The following is a 23055-nucleotide window of genomic DNA, read 5'->3' on the forward strand; positions in this document are numbered from 1 at the left end:
AACTGTATAGTTCGGGACCTTGTTTCAAAAAGACAAAAAAAGATAAGCACTGAGGGCTGGAGGTTTAGCTCAGCGGCAAGTGCATACCTGGCAAGCATGAGGTCCTGAGTTTGATCCCCAGTACCAAAAAACAAAAAAGTATAAAAAAAAATAAGCATTGAGTAACAGCAAAAGGAACTACATTAAGGAGGCCATATATAAGCTTGTTTAGCATAGGTACTGAAGTACATACAGTGAGTAAAGTTCAAAATAATAGCCATGAATTTAATGTTTAGTATAAGCTAGTTCCTAAGGCAATGAATACTATAATTTTTATCAACATGAATTTAACATTAAGATTTTGGCTTAACTGAATATGGGCAAGCACCATTAAGGTAAAAAGTTGAAGATATGAACATTTCTCATAACAATGAATGAACTATTTACCTTTGCCAGGTTTATATTTGAGATTAAAAGGTTGATTCTGCCAGATATATGGAGCCAGCATTGGTGCAAACTGGGTCATTATTTTTTCAATATACTTCTCAAGAATCTCTCTGGGTTTTTCTGGGTCCTTTGATTTATCTGGTATCAAGAACAGGTGGTACTCCACAGTGTCTTCCACTGTAGCAAGCATTAGATTTTCCTCCATTCTTCTTTGAAATCTACAAGTAAAGTTTCAATGACACAGACCATAAAGAACAATGTACAAATAACATCTGATTCCCTGAGCTCTTCTAGGTGATTACATTGATGATGTTTTCTAAAACTGGTATCCACATACCATCATCATGGTTTTTGCCTTGATCATATACCACTGTATATTTACTTAATATTTCTCATTTAATGACATTTTATACTTAAAAACCTGTTCTTTATACCAAAAGTTATGTTTAAAGGAAACCTTTAATATATGGTTAATGGAAATCCAGTGTCACATTTCCAAATAAATAAGTATAAGATTTTAAATATGACTGGGAGTAATGTGCACACATATAGTCCCAGTTACTGAGTAGACTAGGTAGAAGAACCACTTGCGACCAGAAATTCAGGGCCAGCCTGAGCAACAGAATCCTTGTCTTTCAAATAAATAAATGCTTTTGCCCTTATCCTAGCAGTGATGTAACACACCGTGAGCAACACAACACCAACATCCACCGTTTACTATCAAGCGTCCCAGTTCTGTCATTAACTAATTGCATAATTCTGGGTACTTTCTCTTTCTAGAGATTTCTCCCTAATTGTAGAATGGAAGTGTTACTCTATCATCTCTAAAATCCCTCCCTGCTTTAGAATTGTTATCGCTCTACAGAATTTAAATTTCTCCCTTTACTAACACTATAAGGCACAGTAGAATTTAAAACTACAAAATATCCATGTCTCGTTATTTCATTTCAAAATAATTTGCTTGGTACAGGCAGGCACTGCGCTGGTTAGATACTAACTCTGCGATCTGGATGCTTAAACTTAGTATTTGCCTTTCTAATGGGCTAATAATGAGCCTGCATCTTCCATCCAGCCACCACTCATCCCAGACTAAATCAGTCTGCCGTTTAAAACAGGATAGAATATTGTCCACACACCTTATAACGCCAAATACATCTTAGTATGGGGAATATACAGCGTCAAAACTACACTTGACTAACTCAGGGTAACCCCTCACTGTACAAACGAGAACTCTGAATGCACAGAAAGTAACCGAGCAGCAGAGAGCCTAACGGAGTCCCAGACTCTTTACCCAAAGTAAGCTCTCTCCTTCCATCTGACAAAATGAAGCCAACTCCTCTTACAGTTTTAGGTCCTCTTCTGTGGGTCTCTGCCAGGGCACCTTTCCTGGGTCGCCTGAGCCACTGTGACTCGGGAACTACCATCAACCGTCAACAACTGAAGCGGGACGGCTCCCGACGCTCCCTGGAACACTGGAGAGTAGCGGAAGTCCTGCTACAAAATCTTAAAACCCGCCAGGCCCCGGAACCTTATTAACTGTCCTGCCTGGCGCCGACGGAACTATTTGGGTAGCGCCCGGATGTCTACGTCACTTCCGTTCTCGTAGGAAAGCTGGGAAGTCCCAGGCCAAGAGAGGTGGGCGCCCTGGGGCCGTGGCTGTCCGGAGTCTAGGAGACGGGACGAGACGGGGCCGGTAGGTGGCAGGAGGGGGCCGAGCCGGAGCCGGCGAGAGCGCCGGGCCCGGAGGCCCCCATGCTGGCGTACCCGCCCGGGCTCAGGAGGAGGAGGAGGATGATCTCCAGATACACTCGGAAAGCCGTGCCACAGAGCTTGGAGCTGTGAGTGCGCTGCTCAGCCAACCCTAGCACGGGCCGGGGGAGGCTGAGGCGGGCCGCGGGCGCTCGGGGACTGCTCCTTTTTCAGTTCTGGGGAAAGAAAATATTCTCTGGAATTGTTTCCTTCCAGCCCAGGCGAACACTACTTCTTTCCCTCCCATTTCCAGTTGAGGGCGTGTCACCCTTACTATGTAGTACTAAGAGTGAACTTCCTCTTGAGTCGTGCTAACTGAATTTAGGGTCTGGGTCTCCTAAGGCATTTGTAGGTCCCGCAGTGCTTCGGACCAGACTGTCAATGGTCATTGACAACTGGGAAAGTTATTAATACCTGAGAGCTACATTGAAGTTGAATACATCTGGTGTCAAACACCATGCAAAAAAGCAAGCATATGTTAGTGTATTTAATCCTTTGGCCGCCGGGAAATCCGATCAAGAACGTAATTTGCATATTTTATAGATTAAGATCCCAGATTTAAAGACTGCAGCGTGAAGCTGGGCCTAGTGGCCCTAGTGCCTGTAATCTCAGTTATTCAGGAGGCTAAGGCTTTAACCTATCGTGTCTCCTAAATTTGTTTGCAGAATTTGTTGGAAAGTAAAGTCTATGTAGATAAATAGGACTGGAAAATATAAAAGACCCCAGTTTATTCTAATGCACAGGTCCAGCAGATAATAAAAATTCCAGAGCAGCAGTGTCCAATAGAAGTATAAGCTACGTATGTCATTTTTAACTTTTTAACATCACATAAAAAATCTGAACTTTTAACTTTCTTATTTTGAAAAATTAAACACAACAGGAGTTGGAAAAACATTACTTTCAGTTCCAGTACAAAAAAGAACAACAAAAAAACCCCCACAAAAACCCAATACAGAGTCCTAAGAACTCTTCCCCCAGCTTTCTCCTAATGATAACAATTAATTTTAGGTAATATAATTAGGTAATATAAAGCAAAGAAACTGACATGAGTACAATACTAGTCTAGGTAGACTACAGACCTTACTCAGTATTCACCAGATTTATATCCATTCCGTGTGTGTTTGAACATAATTATATGTAGTTTGGTCCCATTTTTTAGCTGCTGCTACAGTCAAGATAAACATTTATTTCATCACCAGTGGGCTGGGGATATAGCTCAGAGATAATGCCTGCCTGGCAAGCATGAGGTAATGAGTTCAATCTTCAGTACCCCCCCCCCAAAGTGGCTGGTTCAAGTGTTTCATCACCACACGAAACTTCATTGTGTAGCCCTATGGTCATACCCACTCTATCTCCATTCTCTGGCAACTACTGATCTGTTCTCTATCACTATAATTGTGCTGTTTGTAAGTGTTATATAAATGGAATGTTACTTATAGTATATAACTTTTTGCAGTTGCCTTTGGTTTTTTTCACTAGGTCTGCCCACTTTGAGATCCATTGAGGTTATTACATGTATCAGTAGTTCTTTTTAGGGTGTTTTTTTTGTTTTGTTTTGTTTGTTTCTGAGGCCGGGTTTCACTGTGTAGTACAGGGTGACCTTGAATTCACTTTTGTTGTCCAGGCTGGCCTCAAACTCACAGCAATCCTCCTGCGTACTAGGATTACAAGTGTGCACCACCTCATCCAGTCCTAACAGTTTACTTGTAAATTGATGAATAAAGCTAGGGATATAGCTCTGCAGGCATAAGCACTTTCCTGACTAGCACAAGATCCTGAGTGTGGGGGGCTGGGGATTTAGCTCAGCGGCAGGCAGTCCTGAGTTTGATCCCCGGTATCGATAAAAAAAAAAAAAAAGATCCTGAGTGTGATTTCTTTTCTTTTTTTTTTTTTTTTTTGTCTTTTTTTTATTGGTACCGTGGATCAAACTCAGTACTGCCTGCTTGCAAGGCAGGCGCTTATGCCACTGAGCTAAACCTCCAGCCCCACCTGAGTGTGATTTCTGATGCCCAAAACACAAAACAGAATAAATTGATGAATAATATCCTATTACCAGAGTACAACTATTCACACATTGAAGTTGTTTTCAGTTCTTATTCAACTGCTGTGAAAATCTGTATACAGTTTTTATGTGAATGTAAGTTTTTATTTTTCTGGATTTATATGCCCAAACATGCACCTGCTAGGTCTTTTGGTAAATGTATGTGTTTTGTTTTATAAGAAACTGTCAAACTGGGCCAAGGATACACCTCAGTGGCACAAGTGCCTGCCTGGCAAGTGCAAGGTACTGAGTTTGATTCCTGGTTCAAAAAATTGTCAAACTATTCCAGAGTAGCTATACTACCTAGCATTCTCACCAGCATATCATGAGACATCCAAATTACTCTACATCTTACCTGACTTTGGTATTATCTTTATTTCTTATTGTAGTATTCTTATCGCATTTTCAATTTGCATTGAAATTAATTCTAATATATTTTGTTTAACCCAGTATATATCAATATATAATCAAGATAATCATATTAATGAGACACTGCACAATCTTGTTGTTCTAAGGCTTTGAAACCCAAAGTATTGTACACTTAAACACAGTCAGGACCAGTAAAGTCACATTTTAACTGCTAGTGGCTAGTGACTATCCCAGTGGCCAACACAGTTCCAGAGTGACTAACGTCTGCATTAAGTTACTAAAAAGTATTTATCTCCTCCTTACAGGAAATATAACTTTATTTTTCACAGGAAAGGAATAACAAAACATGCTTTTGATTATCATCCTCTTCCAGAGCAACTAGATGAATCTTCCTCTGCCAGTGACAGTCATGAAAAAGACACAAGTTCTCAAAGGTAATAACTCAAAGTGTACTTGTTTGATAATTGTACTTGCTAGTGGCAAAGGTTGTGTTTTTTGGTATCAAGCCTATGCTGATAAAATAAAAATAAGATTTTTTTATCACCTTTGGAGGCAAGAGGATTACTTGAGCCCAGGAATTCAAAGCCAACTTAACAACATAATAAGACCTCATCTCAAAAATCAGTCCATAAATAAATAAGTTTTCAGTACCATTTAGTTTTCACTCTGAAACAACTAATAATAACAGTGTCATACTTATTACCTAACCTCTGAGAAATAGTATTCTGAAATAGTTAAGAATGAGGAGCCAGGTGGAGTCCTAGGATTTTTAACCCTAGCTCTGACATTTATTAGCAGGGTAACATTGAGCAAGTTATTTACTTTATAATATACCTTTTTTAGTGTTGTGAATCTAAATGAGATAAAGTATGTAATATCTGACATAATGTTTGGCATTGAGTAAGTGTTAACTACAGTTACTATATGAAATAGCATAGAGGAGGCTGTTACTTCAGAGAGGGTTCTGAGAAGTTTTGTGTCATGAAAAAAGTGTAAAATCATAAATCTAGTTTTAAAACATGAAACTAAATGTCAGATTGTATGTTTTTTATATGGAGTTAATTGAGCTGTACATCTCTAAGTGGTATTAAGGATAAAATGAGGTTACTATCGTAAAAGTTGTTGGTAAACTATAAAAGTACCACATAAGTTCATTTACTACTGTTAATATTTCTGAAATCTCTTTTTTGTTTTCCAGTACTGGGACTTGAACCCAGGACCTTATATTGAAAGACATCCCCAGCCCTTTTATGATTTTTTATTTTGAGACAGGGTCTTGCTAAGTTGCCCAGCTTGGGCTCAAATATGTGATCCTCCTGCCTCAACCTCTCGAAATGCTGGGATTACTGGCATGTACCACCATACCCAGCTCTGAAATATCTTTAGTTGTCAAGATTATATGTTATAAGTGGAATATTAAAATATTCATCATAAACTATGACTAGGATTATTTGGAATGAATGCCATCAATTCTGTGGAATTTAGGTAAGGCTTTTAAAAGATGCTTTAATTTCAAGATCTGCATTTATTTTTGTCTCATCTGCTAAGCTGCTGAGTAGTTAATACTGCAGAAACTTGAGGATATATGAGAATTTGTCTTTTTTCTTTAATTTTCCCAAATTGTGCATTTAGTGAATCTGACATCACCCAAGAATCACCTTTTACATCAACTGACACTGGAAATTCAAGGTCTGCTTTTCCAAGTTATACAGGCACAGCGATCTCTACAGAAGGCAGTTCGGACTTCTCCTGGGGATATGGTGTGAGTTGTATGTTATCATCCTGATGACATTCTTGGGAGACTGTTTTGGGTATTAAGATTCGTATATTTCATTCTTTGATTTTCCTGCATTAGTTCTATACATTTTAAATTCACCACACTCTGTTATAGTTGTGAAGAAGCATCCATCCTCACCTCATGCCATTATTTGCTTTGTTTTACAGATACAGTAGGCAAGCCTAGGAAATGCTTACTGGTTGAGTTAAACAGCTGCAGGTTGTTTAGGCTCTGATGCTAGTGAACCTGTCCACCACTTGTTAAATGAAAAAAATCAGGTTAAAAGTAGTACGCATAGTATGGTTCTAATTTTGTTTTTACATATAGTTTTTGCATATATTGAGTCTGCCAAAAAATACATGCACCAGGAAAAGAAAAATCTATATAAGTATTTTAATATTAAACATACTGAGTTATGTGATTAATAGAAGTTACCTTTGACCTCTACATTTACAAGAGGTGCTCAAAGTGGTGGCTCTTAGCTTCTAGACATTTCTTTTATGGCGAACTGCTGAAGTAGGCATTTTTTTTTGGCAGTATATGAAGAAAGGAGGACTAAGTATATTTGCTCAATATGTTATTCATTCACTGTTATTTAGGTGATGAGATGAGTGATTTTTATTTCTTTTTTCACTATCTCCCATTGTAAAATATTTTGAAAGACTAATAACCTTACAAGTATATATACATATTTTTTGAGACAGGATCTTGCTGTGTAGTTCAGGCTGACTTTGAACTTCCTATGTAACCAAAGCTGACCTCAAACTCACAGCAATCCTCCTGCCTCAGCCTTCCAAGTGCTGAGATTATAGGCATGCACCACCACACCTGGCCTAAAGTAAATTCAAAAGATAAATTTTACACATAATTTTATCACCTTGATGCAATAGATATTTTTAATTTTTTATCTTTCAGTTTATATTTAATTTGGCTAAGTTATAAAAATGGTTTACATAAGAGCATTGTGCTTTTTTTTTTTACATAATACTAGTATGTGTACATACTATTTTGTGGTTTACTTGTTTCATTTATCTTTATTTCGTGTTTATTGCTTCCATATTAGTTCGTTTGAATATTGTGTAATATTTCTTTGGATTAATATATCAATTTTGGAGTTCTCCTTTATTATCTGATATTGAGGTTTTCAGTATTTATTTAAGAAATATTTGGGCTGGGATTTAGCTCAGTGGCATAAGTGCCTGCCTTGCAAGTACACAATCGTGAGTTCAATACCCAGTACTAAAAAAAAAAAAAAACTTATTGAGCACATTTGTTGTCTCTGTAGTTGGCCTGGGGAGATGGAGTAGGTGAGATTTACATGGTGTAATGGTCTAGTGAGGGAGACTGACAAAAGCAAATAAAACACAAAAGGTAGTAAGGCCCCTAAGGAACAACAGGGTGCTGGAGAAACATAGGGGAAATTCACTTTAGGTAAAGTTATCAGGTAAGGTAGATTCAAGACTTAAAGATTGAAAAGTAAACCATATGAAGAGTGAGAAAGGGAGCTTCCCACACAGATAAACAGCAGCATATACAAAAGAACATATTTCTGAAGGAAAGTGCATAGCATGTTCTTGAAACTAAAAAAAAAGATCAGAGTGGGTGGAGGATGGTGAACCAGGGATAGAAAAGTCCAAGTGTTTTCACACAGTAAGCAAGAGATTATATAAAGCCTTGTAGGCCATGGGAAAGAATTTAAATTTTAACTAAGGAATTAATTTATTAATTTGATGCCTTATCAGAAAGACTTAGTGTACCAACTATATATTTCTATCACTTTTTATAGAAAATCATTTTACTGTATAAAGCCTTGGGGGATAAAGCCATTTGTAATTTATTTATATCTTTTACTTCATTAAATTGCTTTGGTGACCACAATTCTCATTTAAACGATTAAAGACACAAACTCAAGTAGTTGAATAAAGCAATAAAGTCTTGTTTTTCAACAGAAGTACATTTAAAGATACTGTATCAGAAGAATGTTTCTTGCTCATTATTTTCAAGATACCATCACTTCTTTCTGTATCATAACTAGTATCTCTTTTTAAATTTATAAATGTTGGTCTGGGTATATAGCTCAGTGGTGCAGTCTGCCTGACAAGCAAGGGCCTGAGTTTGATACCAAATAAATAAACAAAAAAATTTCCAAATGTCATATGGATGTTTCCCATTTGCTTGCTTTCCTTTTGGTATTTATTGTATAATGAATTTTTAAAGTATTCAGATCCAATTGTCTCTTCACTAGTCAAGATTTCCTCTTTAGAAAAATAGAATATTATAATGTTCTTCATAGTTTTTTCCCCTCCAATTCTTAGGACTGAACCCAGGGGTGCTCTAGCTCTACCAGTAAGCTATAGCCCAGCTCTTTTTTTTTTTTTTTTTTTTTTTTTTTTTAAGGCAGGGCCTTGCTATGTTGCCCAGGCTGGCTTTGAACTTTGGATCCTCCTGCCTCTGCTTCCTGAGTAGTTGGGATTATAGGCATGCATCACTGGCTTCTTCACAGCTTTTTTCTTCTGTCTTCCTTGGGGTAGGGAATCTAACCAAGGGGCATGTGTGTGCTTTGCAAGTGCTCTACCACTGAGCTGAACCACCAGCCTGGACTTTTTGTAATGGATGAAGTGGTATGGATTAAGTTTTGATTTGTCCAAATCTATTTTATTTTAAACATTTTTGTATATTTGGTATAATTTCATGATTTGTTTGTTTGTTTGTTTAGTTTTTGAGACAGGGCATCCCTAAGTAGTTCAGGCTGGGCTTGAACTCATTTAGTCCAGACAGGCCTTGAACTCCCAGCAGTACTCCTGCCCCTGCCTCCTGGTGCTGGAATCACAGGCATGTGCCACCACACCTGGAAATAGGAGATTTAAAAAACCTTCTAGGGCAGATTTATCAGTGCTTATTAAACAATGATATATTATTTAGTATCTGTGTTCATTTTGGTTTTCTGGTACATTTTACTTTCATTTGTATCAAATTTTATAAAATATTTGTTATGAATTTGATATTGCATTATAACCTTAAATTAGAGAAAGTATAAAATAGAAACTAAAATTGGAGTTGTTAGTAGATGCCAAAAAAAACGCTAAGCATTTTATATATGTTTCAATTATTTGGCATCTTAAAATTCTAACTAGAAAGAGTTTTTATTTTTTCAGATCTTACTTTGATCTTTAGCATTTTATTATTCAAGTAACTTCCTTGGTATATGTGAAATAAATTCTGGTGTAAAAATTAAGCTGGCTGTGTGGGTATGTAGTCCAAGCTATGTAAAAGGCTGCAGCTGGAGGATCACTTGAGCTCATTAGTTCAAAACTAGCCTGGCAACACAATAAGACCCTGTCTCAAAAAAAAAAAAAAAATTTACATTAAATAGATACATGTTAAAATTGAGATAGAGTCTTGTTATGTATGTCAGTCTGTCCTGGAATTCACTGTGTACCCTAAGCTGGCCTCAAATTTGTGGCACTTTTCCTGTCTCAGCCTCCTGAGTGCTGGGATTATAGGCATGTTTCACCACCCTTGGCTTAATTACCATTTTTTGGACTTTGCTGGTGTTTCTGAGGTATCACTAGTATATAAGAATATAGTCCCTCCCCTTTCCAATTTAACTTAGCTCCAGTTTAGCCTATTACTGTGCTAAATATATTTATCAATCTGTAGCTTCTATCCTTAGATTTCTTTTTTTAAATTTTTTTGAGACAGGGTATCTTCAACTCATTATGTAGCCAAGGGTGGCCTTGAACTTGTGATCCTCCTGCCTTAGCCTCCTGAGTATTTGGATTACACACATGCCCCACTGTACCGAGGTATACTTAAGATTTCCTTTTAAGTATTTTCAATTTAAAATTAATATAAAGCCGGGTGGCGTGGTGCATGCCTGTAATCCCAGCACTCAGAAGGCTGAGGCAGGAGGATTGCCATGAGTTTGAGGCCAGCCTGGGCTATAAAGTGAATTCAGGGTCAGCCTGAACTGCATGGCAAGACCCTGTCTCAAAAAACCAATAAATCAATAAATAAAATAAAGTTGATATAAGCTGGATGTAGGGGTGCACATTTGTAATACAGCACTCAGAAGGCTGAGGCTAAAGGGCTGCTGTAGTTTGAGGCCAGCTGTAGCTACTTAGTGAATTCAAGGCCAGCCCAACTGCATAGTGAGACCCTGTCCAAAAAAAAAAGTTAGTATAATGGTGTAAAGGAACACTTTATATTTTTATTCTAATTATACAGTTAAACTTTTATAGCCAGGTGTGGGAGCACACGCGTATAATCTTAGCACGCAAGAAGCTGAGGCAGAAGGATCGCTGTGAGTTTGAGGCCAACCTGAATGGCATAGTGAAACCCTATCTCAAAAAAGCCAAAAAAGAAACAAACAAAAAAATTATAGCCAACAGTAGCTGAAAATAGCTATCTTAATTTTCTTCTATGTTTAGTGTTTTTATTTATGTATTTTTAATAATCAAGGATTATTTAATGAATATAAACATGAATCAATATCTGTAAATGTCTTATTATTAACATCACTGAATTAAAAAAGAAGTATGATCGAATTGAATTGATTCCTTTGCTAACTTTGGACATTTTAATTATTGTTATTTTTATATGAAGTTTGTCAAATGTATACATTTTTAAAAAATGGTGCATTTTTAGCCATGTTCATAATTTAGATAAATGTCCATATACCAACATAAATTCACAGAAGTAGTCTTGCTAATTAAAAGATATGTGTTTTGTAATTTTCTGTGTGTGCATGTGTGTCATACTGGGGATTTAACCCAAAATCTTGCACACGCTAGGCAAGCACCTCATTGAGTCACAGACCTGTGCTTTTGTAATTTTGTAATTATCAAACTTATTCATCTTTGGCAGTCTAAGAAAAAAAAAGTTTGATGCAATAGAGTTGGTTAAGGGAACATGTATCTAACAGAAAGGTGTTTAAGTCTTTTTTTTTTTTTTTTTTGCGGTATGAGGGATTGAACTGAGGACCTTACGCTTGCCAGACAAGTGCTTTCGCACTGAGCTAAATCCCCAGCCCAGTGTTTAAGTCTTAAGAGAGAATGTGGAGGAAGGAGGAGTGGGAAGTGAGGGAGAGAGAGAGAAACAGGTTCAAGATACAATTGATGCCCTAGAGGCTTCTATATGCCCCTTCCCACTACAAAGATAACCTTTTTCTCCAATTTTGCTTATGTTTGCCCTCCATGTAAATGGAATCAAATATTCTCAACATTATGTTCACAGATGTTGCATATATATATATAGTCCATGAATTGCCTCTCATTTATCTTTTATCGTTTTCATATTAGTGAAACTTTTTTTTTACCGTAGGGATGGCTGTGCTTTTCTGTAAAGGACTGCATAGTAAATACTTCAGATTCTATAGGCTGTGAGACCCTCACCTGTGTCACTGGAGTGAGAAAGTAGCCACAAGCGATATATGAAAGGGTTGATGGTGTTGCAGTAAAACTCTACAGGTGATGGGCTGGAATTGTACACTGGCCATAGTTTGCTGATCCTGTTACAGATACTTAAAGACTTATACAGACTCTTCATTTAAGGACCAAGTTGTGTTCTGTGGGAAGGTGGTTAACTAAATTGGTCACTAAGTGAGGAACTGTACAGAGTAACATCACAACATTTAGAACAAAGAAATGGTCAAAAGAAACTCCAATTTGACTTTGCTTTTACTTGTATAAGTCTTATATATAGGTACTATAATGTATAACAACATGAAACAACAATCCTATACAGTCAACAAAAAGTACAGTACTGTATAAACCAGGTATACTGTACAAAGACATTGAGGCTCTATAAGAGGTATAAAACTGTAGAAAAAATGATGGCTTAAAGTCGAAATGGTGAGTTGAACAAACATTAAATAGGTCATTAAACAAGGAATATCGGTTTATTATCAAAATAGTTCAATGAAAATGATTTGTTTTTCTTAAGAACACCTGCTCTCCAAAACCTTTAAAATAAAATAGAGCAGCCACCAATAAATCACAGCTATCACATCAACTGGGTTCAGATAATAAAGATCCCTCACATGTCAGAAAAGGTAGGGATGAAAATCATTCAGAAAGTGCTTACCAGTAATCATGATTGCAAAACAGATGCAATCCAGACATGAACTTTTAACAAACCAATAAAGCTCTGTTCCTGTATTTCCTCACATGCTCTTTCTTGGCATCTTAGCAGCTTCCATAAATTCTTCAGTTGATCAGTTACATTGATCAAACAGTTGATTCTCCTAGAAGCTGTGTTTTGAATGTGCAGGTTTGATTCACTAATAAAGGATCTTTTGCAGGTCATTGCAAGGGGCCAAGGAAACTAAAACACTACAAGAACATATCACAGACAATAAGCCTGCTTGACTCTAAAAATCACGGGAAATGCCAAACATCCTGGCATCAACGGAGCCATCACTCTGCCTGCCTCTGCAGTAAATACCTTGAAAGACAGAAACACATACAAACTATGTAGTAAAGGAACTTACTGCTGGCCACAAGTATCAGAAGTGATACACATGAAACAATCACAGGGCCAAGAGTAACAGTGATAATTAGTTGTTCCCCATGATTCAGAAGTGTGTATGTAACCCTTGAGAAAATATGTACACCCTTATGAGACATTTCTATATATCCAAAAGTTTCAAAGGAAACATCACTTCTGAAGAGTTTGTTTGAAAATAACCTTAAGTATTTGGGGCTGGGGATTTAGCTCAGCGGCATAAGCGCCTGCCTTGCAAGCAGGCAGTCGTGAGTTCAATCCCTGGTACCAGTAAAAACGAAAAAGACCAAAAAAAAAAAAAAAAAAAAAAAAAGGTATTTATTTAACTTCAAATGAGTGTGTTTCATTGTCACCGGAGGCACTGTTGGAAGTAAATAGTGCTTAGAGGTGAAAAGAGTGCACTGGTAACTATTGCTGGCCCTTTGGTACAGCTGTTCTGCCTGCATCATCTGTGATGGACAGGTCTCCTAAGACTCAGGTTCAAATCACTCTCTTCTGCATCAAAACAAACTATACATTTTTTTTTTTTGAGGTTGTTTATTTTCTTCAGTATCCAAAAGAGCCAGACAATTTATTTTCCCCAATATCAGACATTAGAAATAATACATATTTTGAAGACATTTGTCTTTTCATGAATGCTGTGTTTATTTGCACAACTTGCTTAGTGAATGTGCCTAAAACACAATGGGCTACAGGCACTCTTAGTTTAACAATGGAGTTCTATTCCTCTGAGTACATTATTAAATGAACTGGTCACTAAATGAGGAATGGTATATAGTATGTACATTACAATATTCAGGACAAAGAAATGGTCAAAGGAAACTCCAACTTGACTTTGCCTTTATTTAACTCTTACATGGAATACTGTAATGTGTAATAGAACATAAAACTACAGTACTGTCCTGTACAGTACAATTAGCAAAAATTACAGGACTATATAAATAAAAAACACTGAGGCTCTATCAACAAGATGTACATAACTATACAAAAAATAGTTCATAAGTACAAGTAGCAGGTCATAAATCCAAACACTAGGCCTCTGTCCTAAATCCAAACAATCTTTTTTTTTGGTCGTCTTTTCGTTTTTTATCGGTACCAGTGCTCAAACTCACGACTGCCTGCTTGCAGGGCAGGCGCTTATGCCGCTGAGCTAAATCCCCAGCCCCAATTCAAACAGTCTTTAAACAGGTTATTAAACAAGGAATATCTGTATTCTATCCCCTATCTCTGTAGAACTTTGAGTACTGGATTCACTTGAAAAATTGTATTTCCCAGCCTCTATTCTAGGTAGGGGTAGATAATCACTTGCACACAGAGGTCAGGAGATGGGGCTTTCTGGAGTGCCATTTTTTCCATTTATACCTTTTCCCCTAACTCCTGAGACATGGAGCCATCTCAGACCATGAAACATTACTGAGAATGTTAATGATAGAAGAAACTAGGTCCTTAATGTCCCTGAAACCACCATATCTGTTTTTTAATGCCTGCCTCTTAGATTTTTACGTTTTATGAGAGGAAATTAAACTTTTACATGTTTAAGTCATGTTATTTTTGTTACTATTTATAGTAACAAAATACAGTTCATGACTGACACTAATCCTTTGCTAAATGAATTGTACAATAATATGTGACTTCCATAATTTTCACATTTAGACCTTATCCTAGTATTACCTTTTGTATATGGTGTATAGTAGGAACCCAATCCTGTTTTTCCCATATGCATAATGAATTGTTTTAGCACCATTTATTGACTAGGTCTAAGCAGGAACATTTTTCACATTTTGGGTTTGGTTAATGTAGAGAATGTCCAGCAAAATTTTCAGTATTTATGATGTTTTTCTATTAAATACTTGAGGCACCCCCCACTCTGCCATTGGGTTCTCTAAAATTACACACATTAATTTCTGAGTTCTTTCACTAGGTATTATTATTCCAGTGAAACTATATATTCCTTTGCCACTAATAAGCCATGTTATCTCTTTCATAGACCAAGTTTTAAAATCTAAAAGGACCTGTTCCTTTACCCTTTAAATTGACCTATCATAAACTCATGCCAACACAACTGGCTTTAATTATAACTGGAACTTTAAAATAATTCATACTATCTGGTAGAGTAAATTTGGATTGTTCCTGTCTTGGTCAATATATTTATGTACGACAGAAGGCTCCTAAAATTGCATAGATCAGAGACCGGAAATATAGCTCAGCAGCATAGTGACCGCCTGGAAAACACAGGTCCTGAGTTTGCCTGGTGATACCAAAAAAAAAAAAAAAAAAAAAAAAAAGAAAGAAAGAAATAAAATAAAATTGCATTGGTCAGTTTTAGGAGGCCTGCCATCTTGATAATTATTTCTACTCATGAACTTGGTATGCAAGTCTCTCCAAGTAAATTTTAAAGAACTTTATTTAGATCTTATTTAGTATCTTTCTGTAAGATTTAAATAATTTTATTCATAAAATCATTGTACATTTGTTAAAGATTCATTCCTAGGAACTTGCAAAGTATGATTTTAAGTTAAAATTTAAAACTATGTGTTGCCAAAACATAGGTAGAGAATACCTATTTTTAAAATTTTTATGCCTTTGTTTTTTTATTTACTATTTTAATCAATTTGGATTTACTGTGAGATACAAAGATTCAGTAAAAAAATAAAATTTACTTCTCTAAAACTTCAAATTAGAAAATAAATAAGGGGCTGGAGGTTTAGCTCAGTGGCATAAGCACCTGCCTTACAAGCAGGCGGTCGTGAGTTCGATCCCCGGTACCGATAAAAATGAAAAAGACAAAAAAAATAAATAAATAAATAAAAAATAAAATAAATAAAGACCTAAGAGACAATTAGGTTAAAATATAAAAGTTTTATACAGGGAATAATTTATGGTACAGGGTGAAGGTAGGAACAAAAAAGTCACACAAGGTAAAAAGAGAATGTGAAAAAAAAAAAAAGGATGTAATCTGAATGGGCCTTGGAGGACAGAAGGGATTTGAGTCTATAGAAGAATATGAAAGCCGGAAAAAGGCACTGTGTACATCAATTTCAGGAGGAATTTCTTTCATACCAGAAAATACAGATTTTCCCATTTCATCAGAATGTAAGCTGCTGTCGTGAAAACAAATCCAAAGGAATATGACGGTTCTACACATGTATTCCTTTTTTACCTTCTCTCAATGGGATTTGGAAGACAATATTTTCTTTTTTTTTTTTTAATTTTTTTTTTTTTTTTTTTTGTCTTTTTCCTTTTTATCGGTACCAGGGATCGAACTCACGACTGCCTGCATGCAAGGCAGGCGCCTATGCCACTGAGCTAAATCCCCAGCCCCCTTTTTTTTTTTTTATTTTTTTATTTTTTTGTCTGACAATATTTTCTTAACATTCATTTTGAAAATAGAATATCGGGGCTGGGGATTTAGCTCAGCGGCATAAGCGCCTGCCTTGCAAGCAGGCAGTTGTGAGTTCGATCCCTGGTACCGATAAAAAGGAAAAAGACAAAAAAAAAAAAAAAAATAGAATATCTAGTTTTTTAATGGAACTGAATCCTAGGGAAGTGTTGGCCTCTGAAAGAAATTTACATTCTTTGTCCTTTTAATTTTTTGACATTTAATTTAAATATTTTATCTCATCTATTTAATAGATTAAAATTCAAAAAAAGGTTAAAATTTCATTAGCTTTATTATTCTTGTTTTCTTATTTAATATACAATTCACATACTATAAAACTTACCCTTTTAAAGTGTCAAGTAAGTAGCTTTCAGTCTATTCTCAGAGTTCTGCAGCCATCATTATTGTCTAACTTTAGAACAGTTCTATCACCCAAAAAGAAACTGCACGCTCTTTATTGTATTCTCAGCTACTCGCAAAGCTGAGGCAAGAGAATTGTCAGAGCCCAGGAGTCTGGGGCAATGGCCTGGGCAACAGAGCAAGACCTTGTCTCCTAAATATAAATAAATAACAGACATCAGCTTTGAGAGCTGAAAATATAGACAATTTTATTTTTTTGATAATTTTAATTTTTATATTTTTCTGTGTTTTTTAAGATACTTACAATAGGGACTGGGGATATAGCTGAGTGTCATAAGCACCTGCCTGGTAAGCATGAGGTTATGAGTTTGATCTCCAGTACCAAAAAAAATTTTTTTACAATAAAAATAGTTTATAATGAAGAATATATTAAAAGAGGTTATTTCTGTAAGTTTTCTAAATAGAATAGAAAAAAATTCTGAAAATTACATGCGCTCTGAAACTTAATTTAACTTTCTTTCATGTGAACTTGTTTCAAGTAGACCGAATATTTAAAACAAAGCAAAACCTGATTACTTTCAGTCTTTGTTACCAGAGGTTGAGGCTCACCTAAATATTTTGGGGGACTATTTTCCTCTAGGAACTTGATCAAAATGCCACTGAAAAAGTGCAGGCAATGTTCACAGCCATTGATGAGCTCCTTTATGAGCGGAAGTTGAGTGTGCACACAAGGAGTCTCCATGACGAGTGCCAACAGTGGACATCCAGCTTTCCTCACCTCAGGTACTGAGGCCCTACTGGTGACTTGTGCTTGTGGCAAAAACTAACATTTAAAAAGTGGATTTCCAAAGAAAGCTTATATTCTGAAATCTTTATGGGTATGATGTGAATAAACATAAATAAGGTTATATGGTATAAGCCTTCACTGAGAGAACATTCCAAGTGATGGACGTTTCTTGACGTATTTACGCATAATCATCAAATATGTCATCCTAACTGAGTTAAACTTTCTATACTGGTAACTAAGGTCTGGGTGTCAGGGCCGTCCAAAGAACCTTTCTTCCTTGTTTTTTTTTTTAATTGTTATTAAACAAGGTCTCATCTAAAGTTCAGGCTGGCCTGAAGTAACACTAGTCTCTCAGGCTCAGCCTTCCAAGCACTGGGATTACAGGTGTGCGCCACCATGCCCACCAAGAGCCCTTCTTTTAAATAGGATGATCAGGAAAATGTATTTGTTGACATTGTTGTCTACAACTAAATTCTTATGCATACTTGAAAATATAAACAACCTACCAGGCAGGAGCTTCTCTCAGAATCCACAGTAGTACATTTACCATGTGTAATTAAAATCCATACAGCTTCATATTTTAAGAATGTAAGTCATAGTTGTCAACAATTTGGCTGAGCTTTTATCCTGTTATGAATGATTTAATGCTGATTATTAGGAAGAAGGGCAAATGTTTACACAGCTTCCTTTGATTTCTTTTCCTCTTGATTAACTTCAATTTTCCTTGGGTTTTTTTAAGTTCTAGGCTATAGCTTTTCTTTTCCATCTCTATTTTTTTGAACATATACCATAGTAAGACCTCATATTTTCTTTCAAGAATAATGTTTAAGTCAAATCCATTTTATTTCAAAGTAAAAAAAAAATTTAAACAACAATCAAGGGACAACAGTGGTACATACACTGCACATTGCTATCCCCAAATTGGTCACCCAGTGTGCAAGACATCTGCATTCAGTGACCAAACAATTCCCTTTCTCTTCAGAAACTCAGAGAAATCAGTAGTGTAAGTATTTTAACTATATGTTTTATATTTTTCTTTCAGCGTCTCACATTAGTGAGACAATATGATGTTTACATATGCATATCTGACATTTCACTTATGAGTACAGTCTCAAGTTGCACCCTTTTACCTATAAAAGTTTCAAGTTTGAGCCAGGCATGGTGGCCTGTAATCCCAGCACTCAGGAGGCTGAGGCAGGAGGATCCTTGCAAGTGTGAGACCAGCCTGGGCTACAAAGTGAGCTCAAGGCCTGCCTGAACTGCATAGTGAGACCCTGTCTCAAAAGACCAAAAAAAAAAGTCTCAACTTTGTCCTTCTTTATGGCTGAGTAGTACTCTATTATATAAACGTACCACATGTTTTTTTTATTCATCCTCTGTTGATGGGCATTTTGGTTGTTTCCAAGATCTAGCTATTACAAATTGTGCTACTCTAAACATGGGTAGACATATATCACTGTGGCACAATATTTTTAATTCTCTGGAAAGGAACCCAGAAGGGGAATAGCTGGGTCAAATGGAACCTCCTAACCTAATCTTTTGAGGAATCTCTACACTGATTTCCACTGTGGTTGCACCATTCTGTACTCCTACCAACAATGGAGAAGGGTTCCTTTTTCCCCACAGCCCTTCCAGCATTTGTTATAGCTTGATTTCTTGATAGTAGTCATTCTTTATGGGTGAGGAGGAATCTCAGTGTGGTTTTAATTTGAATCTCTCAAATGACCAGTGATGTTGAACATTTTTTCATACATTTATTTGAATTTTTTTTTTTATCGGTACCAGGGATCGAACTCATAACCACCTGCTTGCAAGGCAGGTGCTTATGTCGCTGAGCTAAATCCCCATCCCCTTTTCATATATTTATTGGTTGTATGTATTTTTTTTTATCTGAGAAGGGTGTATTCATCTCAGATGCCCATTTTTGGATTGGGTTTTTAATTCTGGGAGGACTGATTTTTGTTTAGTTCTTTGTATGTTCTCAGTAGTAATCCTTTGTCTAAGGAATAGCTGACAAACATTTACTCTGTTGGTGGTTTCTCTTGCTATGCAAAAGCTTTTCAATAACATGAGGTCTCAGTTGTTGATTCCTTGTTCATAAAGTTTGTTCATAAAGTATTTGCCTACACCTGTGTCTTCAAGAGTTTTACCTATTCTGTCTTCCATAAGATTTGATGTTTCTGTTTTAATATTAAGATCTTTGGGCCAGGGATTTAGCTCAGCGGCATAAGCACCTGCCTTGCAAGCATATGGTCGTGAATTCAATCCTTGGTACCAAAAGAAACAAAACAAAACAAAACAAAAAAAAACATTTAAGATCTTTGATCCATTCTGATTTTAGCTTGGTACATGTAAGATATGGGTCCAGGTTTAATCTTTGGCATGTACAGAACCAGTTTTTCCTGCACCATTTATTAAAGAGGTTGTCTTTCTTCCAGTGAATGTGTTTGACACCTTTGTCAAAGATAAGGTCGCTTAGTGTGTCTGCAGTTGTTTCTGCATCTTCTAATCAGTTCCATTGATCTTTGCGTCTGTTTTTGCCAGTACAACACAATTTTTATCATAGTAGCTTTATAGTATAATTTCAAGGATTGTGATGTCCCCTGCCTTTCCTCTGTTGCCCAGGATTGCCTTTGCTATTCTAGGTATCTTCTGGTTCCAGATGAATTTTAGGATTGTTTTCCCTACTTCTGTGAGATATGCTATTAGAATTTTGATTGGGATTGCCTTGAATCTGTGTAATAGTTTTGGAAGCATGGCCATTTTCACTATATTGGTTCTTCCTACCCAAGAGCATGAGATATCACTCCAATTTCTAATATCTTCTTCCATCTCCTTTTTCAGAGTACTATAGTTTTCAATGTAGGGGTCTTTTACATTCTTTGTTAGATTGATTCCTAGGTATTTCTTTTTCTTCTTCTTTTTTTGGATGCTATTGTGAAAGGTGTTGTTTTCCTGATTTTTTGCTCAGTGAATTTGTTATTTATGTACAGGAAGACTACTGACTTTTGAATGTTGACTTTGTATCCAGCTACATGATTGAATTTGCTTATTAAATCTAACAGTTTTTTGGTGGAGCTTTTGGGATTTCTATGTAGAATATCATGTCATCTGCAAATAATGACAGTTTAACTTATTCCTTTCCTATATTTATTCCTTTTATTTCTTTCTCTTATCTAATTACTCCAGTTAAAGTTTCCAGGACTGTGTTGAATAAGAGAGGAGACAGTGGACATCCTTGTCTTGTTCTTGATTTTAGAGAAAGAGTTTTCAGTTTTTGTCCATTTAGCATGATGTTGACTGTTGGTTTGTCATAGATGGCTTTTAATCTAGTTTTCTGTATTTATCATGAATGGATGCTGGACTTTGTAAACTAGCTTTTTCTGCATCTATTGAGATGATCATAGATTTTTGTCTTTGGTTCTGTTAATATAGTGTATTACAGGGGCTGGGGATTTAGCTCAGCGGCATAAGCACCTGCCTTGCAAGCAGGCAGTCGTGAGTTTGATCCCCGGTACCGATAAAAAGGAAAAAGACAAAAAATATATATATATGGTGTATTACATTTATTGATTTGCATATGTTGAACTGTCCCTGCATTCCTGGGATGAATCCACTTAATTATGGTATATAATCTTCTTGATGATTTGCTGCAGTCTGCCAGCATCTTATTGAGGATTTTTGCATCAGTAAAGAAATTGGTCTGTAATTTTCTTTCTTAGTGGGGTCCTTCTCTGGTTTTGGTATCAGGGTAATGCTTACTTCCAGGAATGAATTTGGATTGCTTCCCTTTCAGTGACAAAGTGTTTGAGAAGTAGTGGTGCTAGGTCTTCCCTAAATTTCTTGTAGAATTCAGCAGTAAATCTGTCAGAGTTTGGGCTTTTCTTTGTTGATAGGATTTTAATTACTTCTTCAATTTCATTTATTGATACTGGGTTATTTAGGATTTTTATATTTTCTGATTCAGCTTTGTAATTCGTATGTATCTAGGAATTGGTCCATTTCTTCTGTGTTTTCCAATTATTTTAAGAATCTAGAATAATTTTTAATCATGTCAGACTTAAGTGTGTAATGAACTTCTGTGAAGAACCACTAGACTTGTTCCAAAAATGCCCAGATTTTATATGTATGCCAAAGTGCTTAATTGTCTGTTTTTTCATTTTGAAGGATTCTAGGTAGGCAGATAATTACTCCAAGTGAAGGTTATGAATTATATCCTAGATCCCCTTCTGCTGTTTCAGTTTCACAAGAAGCAGTTTTATCTCAAGAAAGAGATTCTACTATGTAAGTATTACTGTATTTCAGTATCCTAGTATTTAAGTATTGTATTCTGACAACTGAATTACAGGATTAAGACACTTCTTTCTACTTACTGGTAAAGTACAGAAAATGCTAAAGGATTAGGAGTAGTCTTAATGTGTAATTCAGGCTGGTTATGAACTCACTATATACATATAGTGAGTTCAAGGCCCAGGCTGGCCTTGAATTTGTAGCAGTCCTCCTCCTGCCCTCAGCTTCCAAGTGCTGGGATTACAAGTGTTTGTGACCACATCCAGCTCAAAATAATTTTAAAAGGCTAAATCTTTTGATTGCCTCAAGATTTTTGAACAGTGACACTATCCAAGTATCATTATTTCTAAATTATAAACCTATTATTATTATAAACCTATGCTTATACTGAAGTCCACTGTAAAACATATTATATTTTAACTCATTTAAAAATTATTCCTATGCTTTTTGTGAAGGCTATAGTTTTACTCACTATCTCCCAAGAGTTATAGTAACAGAATTTAATTTTGGTGATTTTTGGGTTTTCAATAATCTCACCAAACTACAAAAGTAATACATACTGTTATAGGCCAGTCGGAGTTGGGAGACTGCATTGTCAACTGGTTTTTGTCCAAAGAATTATATATTTTTTTTTCTCAAACTGATTTAAACTCAAGCTTTTAGCTTTCTTTTTCAATGTACTATATCAATAAGTCTTTTAAAATTTACTCTTACATAAATTTAAAGTTTTTTTTTCATAAATTTAAACTTTTTACAATCTGGCACCCATAGAAATAATATATTCTTTGATTTTCTCTGAACAAAATTATATAACATATATTGTCATTAGGATATATTTTCCTCATCTGTGAGTATAAACTTCATTGTGTACCTTATTTATAACAATAAGAAGTAGGTCCATTTAGAGGTTTTACCTCCAAAGAAATAAAAACCCAAGTCTGAGCAGTCAGCTTTCCTCTTGAAGATGTCTGGCTGACTTTTCATTCTGCAGCAGGCTACTGACATCCTTTCTCTCCTTTCTCCTTCCTGCCACCATTGCTGATGAGTCTTTCATTTTCAGGTTGACTTTTTCTACGAATTTGACTTACAATTCTCAATAGATACTTACATAGATAAAATAAATACCTAACTATATACCATATACATAAACATATACGTAGACAAAATTTATTCAGCTATATAGCACACCCTACTTATTTAAAGGAGTAAAAGTTAATCCATATTTACTCTTTTCATGTAACAACTTTTGTGTATACTTGATACTTATTCCTGAGTACTATTTTGAACTCATAGCCTCTCAGATACTTAAATATTTAAACTTTTTTTGTGTCTTTTTGAGACAGGGTCTCGCTGTACAGTTAAGGCTGGCCTTG

General features: G+C 35.9%; 2 protein-coding genes across 12 annotated transcripts in view; one reads left to right on the forward strand and one right to left on the reverse strand.

Moving 5' to 3' along the window:
* The window catches only part of Ecd (ecdysoneless cell cycle regulator), a 28191-nt gene extending 26219 nt beyond the window's left edge, over positions 1-1972 (reverse strand). For both annotated transcript variants that reach the window (XM_063239322.1, XM_003473601.5), the window contains exons 1-2: positions 1770-1972; positions 427-644 (exon numbers count right to left, since the gene is read on the reverse strand). In XM_063239322.1, coding sequence (XP_063095392.1) covers positions 427-631 — 205 coding nt within the window. In that variant the 5' untranslated portion in view covers positions 632-644; positions 1770-1972. The remainder of the gene's footprint in view (positions 1-426; positions 645-1769) is intronic.
* A 36-nt stretch (positions 1973-2008) lies between these two features.
* Fam149b1 (family with sequence similarity 149 member B1) overlaps positions 2009-23055 on the forward strand; it is a 47744-nt gene continuing 26697 nt past the window's right edge. For 5 of the 10 annotated variants that reach the window (XM_063239323.1, XM_005005328.4, XM_023566645.2 and 2 more), the window contains exons 1-5: positions 2009-2264; positions 4915-5019; positions 6218-6347; positions 17246-17388; positions 21560-21676. In XM_063239323.1, the coding sequence (XP_063095393.1) occupies positions 2179-2264; positions 4915-5019; positions 6218-6347; positions 17246-17388; positions 21560-21676 (581 nt within the window). In that variant the 5' untranslated portion in view covers positions 2009-2178. Of the gene's footprint in view, positions 2265-4914; positions 5020-6217; positions 6355-17245; positions 17389-21559; positions 21677-23055 lie in introns of those variants that run through there. The other 5 variants (XM_005005329.4, XM_005005330.4, XM_023566644.2 and 2 more) reach the window with 4 other exon arrangements.

Source organism: Cavia porcellus, unplaced genomic scaffold (assembly GCF_034190915.1).
Source record: "Cavia porcellus strain 051 isolate PalLab524CR breed Dunkin Hartley unplaced genomic scaffold, mCavPor4.1 scaffold_28, whole genome shotgun sequence".
Classification (NCBI taxonomy): Eukaryota; Metazoa; Chordata; class Mammalia; order Rodentia; family Caviidae; genus Cavia; species Cavia porcellus.